Genomic DNA, 9,097 nt, shown 5'->3' with positions numbered 1-9,097 from the left:
TAACTTCTGTTCTTCCTGCCCTATCCATGATCTTGTCATGGCAATGAGTCTTTCCTCCAGTCACCAGTTTCTCCTTCTTTGTTGGTTCTTTTCACAACGAGCAAAAAAACAAAACAAAACAAACAAACAAACAAACAAATCTCCTTTCAACCAACCAACCAACCAACCAGTCAACCAATCTTCCTTCCTAAGCTATTATTTTCTCTCTCTTTGCATTCTCCATTAAACTACTTGAATAATAAAAATAACTATTCTTTATGTATGAGGTACTGTATAATTGCTTTACATGCATTATACCATTTAATTAAATCACACTATAATCCTAAATAGTATTTTATTCCCATTTCACAGACAAAGAAAGTAAAATTGAGTAAGTATCCATGACTCAGCTGAAGTCAACCAGATATTAGGCTGGTGGAGTTAGGATCATGCTCTACTACACCAGTGGGTCTCAAACTGTGGTCCCTAGACCAGCTGCGTCAGCATCATCTAGGAACTTGTTAGATATGCAGATTTACAGATCCCACCCAGATTTACTGTATCAGAAACTGGGTGTGGGGCCTAAGACTGTTTCAACAAGCCCTTCACGTGATTCCGATGCACACTACAGTTGGGGAACCAATGTACTAGACCACACTGCTTCTCAGTTCTCAGCTTATTTATCTTCTCTACTATGCTTGATAGAATTAGGTACTGTTTTTTTTTTTTCTTCTACCAGCAACTCCAAACTGCCTTACCCTGGTTCTCTTTCATTAATAGTCTTTACTGGTCTTCTCCCTCCTATGTCTTGTTACTAAAACATTGGTAGCTTTGTCTCCGAAATCTCACCAACTCTCCAATCTCACTGCATATTCCCTAGGACCCTGCTCTTGATATGATCTCCATGTTGACTAAAGATGTCAGTGCGTGCCCAGCCATTCACACGAGGCAGGCATTTTTAAGTGATATTGCTCTCTCGCAATTTACATGCCTACAGCTAATTAGATAACCAAATTTCATTAATATTTCTCTCAAACCTGTCAGCTACTCTCTATTCCAGGTACACTGCCAGAATATTACAGACCGGACTATGACAATAGCTCACCTGCCTGGATCTGTTCCTCTTTTTAACACCCTCCTAAACGTTTCCAGTTATCCTTCTAAAAAGTGAGTACAAACATGTCATTCTCATTCAAAATTTTAAAAATGTAAAAAGTAAAAAAATTATAAAACAAATCAGAACAAGAACAAACAAAACTCTCAACTTCAATGGCTTCCCATTGCTTAGCAGCTAAAGTTTATCATCCCATTGCAACGTGGTAACACGGCACCAAAGTCAACCCACCCTCTGTCTCCTCTCCCACCACTACCTTTTACTGCAAAACCATTCTTGCTCTCCTCCACCCCTTTGTTTAATCTAGGCAAGATTCATCACTTGCCCTTTTTGTAGCCCGGCTAACACTGTTTTCCCTGCCTGGAATACCCACCTCTAACCATGCACTCATCACTTTATTTAATAAACTTTAGAGATGTCACAAACTCATGGGCAGGCAAAAATGAACGAATTAAGTCTACCGGGTATAATGAGGTCACACATCCCATCTAAAGGGGACCATGTCTACTCAGGACTTGAAAACTGCTGCCAAACTAGTACTGCTCTTAAAGAAAAGCTAGACATTCAGTGTTTCTCAACGTTAAAAGTTTACAGCAAATATTAAAAAATCTAAAACTGGTCTGTGTATCCTTGTGTTTCTACCAAATAAAATACATCTGTAGGCTGTCAGTGTAGACCTTGGTGTTAGCTGAACTAGGCCCTAGGGCTTCAAAGGTGAGTTGGACAGGGCTTCTGATTTGAGTGGCTTACCTTTGGGGATCAGCTCAAATGCTAGAACATGCAGGAGTAAACAGGCTGTTTGCTCAGTCTCATAACACCTTGTTTACATGGTGCCATAGCTTATGCTTATAGCTAATTGTTTATTCCCTTGAATCACCAGATCCTAGAGGAGCGGGGCTGTTATGTTCATCTTGATACTGGCAGCATTAGCACACTGTGCTAGTAGTAGATACTTAATTACAATTATATCTACAGAGAGATATCTACATATCAACTTGTAGCGATTTGATTCCAAACTTTAAAATTACTTTGTATTTTTCCCTTCCTAAATTGATATAGTGCTTTGATTAGGCATCCTGCTGTAAAATATGCTCTCACTAAAAAATTTGTTTCCTAAAACACAAACCTAAATATGCTATGAGTCATATTTTACTTGTATGATATAATCCTAGTATGTTTTCTATGCATGTTCCTTGCAAGTTGGTGAACAAAATAAAAACTGTTGAAGAATATCTTTGATAAATTTAAAAAATTATTTTAGTCTAGAACAGAACTTTTTACTTTGGAAAATAAGGAAAATGAATTCATTTGTTCCATTTGTTAATTTCAGAATGCAACTTTTTTCCATTTAACAAAAGCACTAAAAAAGTCAGCTTTAATTTTTGCTATAGTTATTTAATTTCTAGTCATGCTATGAAGCATGCTCAGAAAACTAATTTAAGCTAGGCACTGCAAGACTTAGAGGATGTCAATCATTTTTTAGTGAACCAAAACACTCATTTCACCAAGAACTAGATTTAAGAGGGGACTGCCTGAACATTGCTATCTATTTCACTCCTCAACTGAGCTAATTTCTAGACACAGCCATAATGCAAATATGAGCACAGGTCCTCCATGGCTGCCACCTGCAAAGTTTATAAACATCAATCCTGCTTAACAAAAATCATTTTGGCAATTACTTAGAAGTTCTCAAAATAAAGGAGGGTAAATATTTTATGTCTTATCCATCTGTATAATCAGCAAGTTAGAAGCCCAGCCATATTTCAGGTGTTAAAGATTTAATCCCTGTCATTTTATTTTACAACTCTGCGTGATGTTATTATGCATACAAATTCACCTATGCGTGGACACTTGATTCCTTTACACTGAAATTCCATGCCATGTGTTTATTCATGAGCGTACATGTGTACTGTCAGTAACCAAACAGTAAGGCTTACCTGCAGACTGTTAAAAATGACAAAGAGGACCAACATCCAGAAGTGTCTGTAAGCCATGTGTAGGCCTCCCCAAAGCCATGTCACAGAAATCAGGGCAAAGAGATATAAAACCAATGGAATTTCTAGAAATCATAAAAGAAAAAAAAAGAAAAATTGAGCTTCAGAATACTGCATAGTCACAAATATAAAATATACACACAAAAATTATTTGGCTCATATCTTATGATATTCTCTATGCTTAAGTACCTATTTTGAAAGAATAACCTTGGAAATCCCATTCTTAGGCCAGAGAAGAACAAGCACATTGCTGAGTCCACATTCTGTTTTTGCTGGTAGGCAGGGGGATAGGGAAGAATGAGAACTGTTCCTCTCCTACACTACCACCTGCTGGACTATTCTGGAAGTGCCACGAACAACCGCGGAGATGCAATCACTTTTGAAGGCCAAATCTTAAAAGACTGCTCCACTAGAAAATTCCAGGCAGGCATCAGTGTGCTCCCAAAATTAGTGTAGCCCAACTTGACATTTTAATGTGAAAGTGATATAAAAACTTGTTTGTATGTGATGTAAAAGTGTGCATTCATCTCTCTTTTTCTGACTGAGAAGACTCCAAACTTTATAGCTAGGGTTAAGAGCAGAGATGAAGTGATAGATTCACTACTGTCAACACTAAGTTTATCCTACCCATCATTTTTTCATATAATTTGTTTCAATAGTTTTCAGAACAGATTTCTTCAGGGCCAAGGGACTTCATTACCCTTCATACCTGTTTTTGATATTGGGGTTTTAGAATAATAACCTTAAATATGGGGATTTTAATATTTGAATGACAAATTATATAAGATTTAGAAAGTAAGTCAGATTTTAGAAACTACAAATAAACACATTTTCAAGCTGTCAACAGACCTGAAAGTCCATATATACCCACCAACATCAATTAACACCTAAACTCTCCATGTACTGGGGCAATTTGAACAATTAAATACAACTGTAGCAATTTAAAATTTTTATTTTCAAACAATCTCAAATTTACAGAAGAGTTGCAAGTACAGTATAACAAAGTTTTTTTTCCCTGAACCACTTCAAAATTGCTGACTTGATTCATCATCACCCTCTGTAATACTTTAAAGTATACAAAGACATTAACACTGAGATGTTACTACCATCCTCAGATCCCATTCAATATCTGCCAATTATTCAAGTAGTTTCCTTTGCAGCAGAAGGATCCGGCTGACATGTTTCTTTAGTCTCCTTTAATCCCAAACAGTTCTCCTGTGTGTCCTTGGCTTTGATGACTCTGACACTTTCAAAGATTACCAGTCAGTTTTTCACATGGAGCATCCTTAAATTTGCATTTGTCTAATATTTTCTTATGATTCAGATTATAAACTTTGGCAGAAATCACAGAAGTGACGCTGGGTTCTTTTTACAGCATTCTATCAGGAGGCACAGGAACTCAATTTGTCCCATTAGTTAGGATGCTCATTTGGGTCATTTGATTAATGTAGTGGCTGAGCAGATTCTCCATTGTAAAATTAGTCTATTTTCCTTTGTAATTAATAAGTATCTGTGTGGTGTCACTTTTGTGAATGGAAACGAGGCTATATAATAAACCTGGCAAGCTCAGGGGGAAACATACGGCTGGCTACGGCAGGGAGTCATGTCCGAGCCCTACAGTTTCCTTGGCAAAGGTCAATCTTTACCTTAAGGGAGCTCTGTCCATGTTCTTATGCACTGAAGATAACATGCTCCTGAAAAGTCAGTTATTTCTTCTCTAGGCCTCTCAAGGGCACAACCAACAGGCACGAGAGCACAAGACCACCAGAGCATGAGACTGCAGAGCCCCTCCTTATCTTGTCTGTATACCATCTTTATGTGCTGTAAATGTTCGATGTGAACTAATCTGTACCCACCAATGAAGTATGTGTTTTCCTATTGTGTTTTTATCCTAGAGATTTCCCCACTTTGCTTTATATACCTCCTTAATCTAATACCAATGGATTTCATATACCTTCCTTATGTTTTCTGCTTTGATTCAAAATGCATAAAAGGAGTGCAAAACTGCCATTCTCAGAGGCATTTTTACTTCTGACAAGATACCTTAATATTTAGAAAACTGCCTAAGCTATGCTTAAGTTTGGCAACTGCATTCTTTGCTCCCACTGTGTAAGACGAAATTCTATTTATGGATCTGTGCAGACTACAAAAGAACTTGCATATTTTGCATGAACAACTAGGCACCAAATTTTCAAAAATTGGCCTGCATGCTCCTCTGTCTAGAGCCAAACAAGTACTGTGTGCTGACAAGGCTTAGCAGAGAAGCCAAGAGAGCACAACGAGGGCTGACTAGAAACACCCATGGCCCATGTTTTTCTGGAACTCTGTAGAGAAGTGTGGCACTTTGGCATCCCAGATCGGAAACTCTGCAAAGAAGAAAGCCAGTAAGAAATAGCTCAGTTACCGAACAACAGACCCCAGGCTGGTTTTCTAGTTCAACAATGATTAAGATGCAATTTCAGATAGAAGAAGCATACCCAGAGGCACAGCTGGATTTTGTGGGCCTGAAGTTTATGAAACTTGGAGAAGCTTCTTTAAAAAATAAAAATCAAAAACGCATAATTAGGTATAAGATCTTGAAATGGTCCCATGCAAGTAAGAGGTCCTGAAACTTAAGCTTCATCAGCTTTATGGTTAATCAACCTGAGGTGGCTCCTTTCAGCCACTTTGGGGCCTAAAGTGACAATAACCAAAAGGAGGAGGGGTGTTGAGAGTGAATAATAATGATGAAAGTGGGAAGGGACATGTTGTTTAACAGCTACTATGAGTTACATTTGGCAACTTGGAAATGAATGCTCCATTTAATATAAATCATTTTAGTTTCCTATTTCTTAAGCTGACATTTCACATATAGTGAACTATTAGTAACTTTTCTGTTGTCCCAATAAGTCAAGCAGACATTTATAATTGACAATGTTAGAAGCTTATGTTTAAGGGTGAATTAATTAACAGAAAACAGAATCATTTCAATGTTCTCAATAAAAGAAAGCCCCCCAAAACACATTATTTTGCCCAAGGAATAAGGGTTTCTATAAAAAAGACTATGCTATCCAGAATATATAAAGAACTCCTACAATTCAACAACAAAAAACAAACAATTCAATTCAAAAATGGGCAAAGGATCCGAATAGACATTTCTCCAAAGAAGACATACAAATGACCAATAAGCACATCGACATCATTAGTCATTAGGGAAATGCAAGTCAAAACCACAATGAGATTCCACTTTACACCCACTAGGATAACTACTGTCAAAAAACTAGAAAAAATGACAAATGTTAGCAAAGATGTGGAGAAATTAGAACACTTGTGTATTGCCTGTGGGGATGTAAAATGGTACAGTGGAAAACAGTTTGGTGATACTATAAAGTTAAACATAAAATTAGCATATAATCTGGCGATTCCACTTCTAGATATATACTCAAAACAACAGGAAGCAGGGATTCAAATGGAGACTTGTTCACACTCCAATGTTCATGGCAGCATTAGTCATAGCAGCCAAAAGGTGAAAACAATCTAGTGTCCATCACGGGATGTGGGATAGTTATGGAACAGTGGAATATAAGCCTCAAAAAGGAGTGAAATTCTGACACATGTTAAACATGGATAAATCCTGGAGACACATTAAGTTAAATAAACCAGACGTGAAGGACAAATATTGTATGATTCCACTTATATGAGGTGCCTAGAATAGTCAAACTAATAGAGACAGTAGAACAGAGGTCAGCAGGAGTTGTGAGGAGGAAAGAATAGGGAGTTATTGTTTAATGGGTAGAGTGTATGCTTGGGATGATAAAAAAAGTTCTGAAAATGAATAGAGGTGATGGTTGCACAACATTATGACTGTATTAATGCCAGTAAATTGTACACTTAAAAATGAATAAAATGGTAAATTGTATGTTATGTATGTTTTACTACAATTAAGAAAAAAAAAAAGACTATGCCAAGAAAGGCAGGCTTGTGTCAAGATGAAGTTGCACTACAGGGAAAAAGAAAATCAAATCCTCAAAATATTTAATTTAGGAAGGAGTCCCTAAAGTGAAATTACTTAAATTAGCAATGAGCCACCAATATGAAAAACAAAGTAGTCTGAAAAGGTTTTAGTGAATTACTTGTGGAAAGGTAAAAAAAAACCACAGTAAGTGGATGTGTCATTTAGTACTACTATCATTAAGAAAATCTACTTGTGGGAATTAGTAAATTCCACTGAGAATACATAAAATATACTTTTTAGTAGAAAATATGATTTCAAGAACTTAATTGCCATTTTTTAAGAAAGTATGGGGCTACATTGTCTCTTTTCTTTGTAATTGCAGCCTCCGCGGTTATTGCTATGCGCCAGCAACAACAGTAATAGCTTTATTATGGAAATCACACCTCATTTACATGAGGCTGAAATTTATTCTGTGTTTACAATCTTCTAAAGTACTTGTTTTAATTTTACCTCACTGACCTTATGATTCTAACAATTTCGATGTGCTACTAAAGCAAACTCATCAACATAAAACAAGGAACACAACTGTGAAATAATGTGAATCAAAGATATTTATGGGTCTATTTCCAATAATAGGTATGCATTATTTTAAATTAGAAAAAGGATCATTGAAAACAGGTTATCAAAAGGCCTTATTTCTAAAATATGGCTCTTTATCTGAAATCAATAGAGACTTGGAGGCAAAGAAGTTTCAGTGATTTGACCTATTTCTTGGTGAGAAAATATTGTGTTCTTGAGCTTTCTTAACAAGGGTTAACACTAATCCCACAATGCAGAGTCACCCACTACTGTTCTCAGCAAAAAAACCTAAAGTCACAGAGGACTACAAGGGGGCACATCAGCATTATCTGTTCCAACCACGGTATCCTAAATCAGCATTAGGATACCGTGGTTGGAACAGATAACAAATATATGGAAGGGATCTGCAAATTGCAAAGAATACTCCATGCCTCCTTTGGGTAGCTTTCATCCCTACTCTTTAGTAGCTAGTCTTATATTTGGTTCCCATTTTAAAATTCTTTTTTGCTTCAGTAGTTCAAGCATATCCCCCCAAAAGAAAATCCATTTGGATAAAGGAACCCCCTATAAGTCCTGTGGCTCCTGTCTCTAGATAGTTGCAAATGTTTGCTGTAGGGGGCTAGACTTTGTATATCTCAGTTTTTCAGTAATGTGCCAGGTTCTTCACTTGATTTAGCCATTCTTACTAAATTCATAATCTCTAGAGTTACCTTCTTTCAATGAGCACTTTAGGGCCAACGATTTCCAAATATTCATCTCCATCTTTCCTGAGCTCCAGACCTCCAGGCCTGGAGATCCCTAAAGCATCTCAAACTCAGTTTATCCAAAGCTGAATTTAGTATCCTTCCTCTCAAACTTTCTCTTCTTTCTGAGTACTAGCGCCATCATCCACATAGGTCTACCCCATGGCTGATTTTTTGTCATATACTGCACCAAATGAGGTGGGGATGGGGGCGGGAACCATGTACATAAAGCAGTCAGCACAGCCTGGAACAAAGCAGATGCTCACTAAGGCCTGTCTCCTATCATCTTCATCCTCGCCATTTTGGTCAAGCTAGGGAAACTGCTCATGGCTTTGGATAGTCATCTCTTGCATATCTGAAGTGCCAAAATATCATATAACAAAGAAACATGTTTGACTTTTTTTATACCTGAATTTCCCAAACTTCTTTGGCTATAGAACCCTTCTGTTTACCTGACGTGATCTGAAGATCTCACTTGGAGGAGGGTTGCTTTCAGTGTACAGACTCTAAGTTCCATCACATTCAAAGTGTCACTGAAAACTCCCTGACAAACCTATTTCAAATGGACTTCTTAGTGTCTTCCATTCCTCTCCTTCTCCTTTTCATATTTTCTCTTCTCCTCTCCTCTCCTCTCCTCTCTTCCCTCCCTCACTGCTTCCCTCCCTCCTCTTCTCTTCTCTTCTCTTTTCTCTTCTCTTCTCTTCTCCCTTTTCCCCTCCCTCCCTCTCACGCTCCACACACACTTCTAAAGAGT

At 37.4% G+C, this 9,097-nt stretch overlaps 1 protein-coding gene across 1 annotated transcript in view; it reads right to left on the bottom strand.

Annotated features, from left to right (window-relative positions):
* ADGRV1 (adhesion G protein-coupled receptor V1) overlaps window positions 1-9,097 on the bottom strand; it is a 469,718-nt gene that overhangs the window by 52,498 nt on the left and 408,123 nt on the right. The window contains 1 exon segment of the mRNA XM_015590540.2: window positions 3,031-3,152. Coding sequence (XP_015446026.2) covers window positions 3,031-3,152 — 122 coding nt within the window.

Source organism: Pteropus alecto, unplaced genomic scaffold (assembly GCF_000325575.1).
Source record: "Pteropus alecto unplaced genomic scaffold, ASM32557v1 scaffold20, whole genome shotgun sequence".
NCBI classification, from domain to species: Eukaryota; Metazoa; Chordata; class Mammalia; order Chiroptera; family Pteropodidae; genus Pteropus; species Pteropus alecto.
This window is presented reverse-complemented; position numbering and strand designations above follow the sequence as displayed.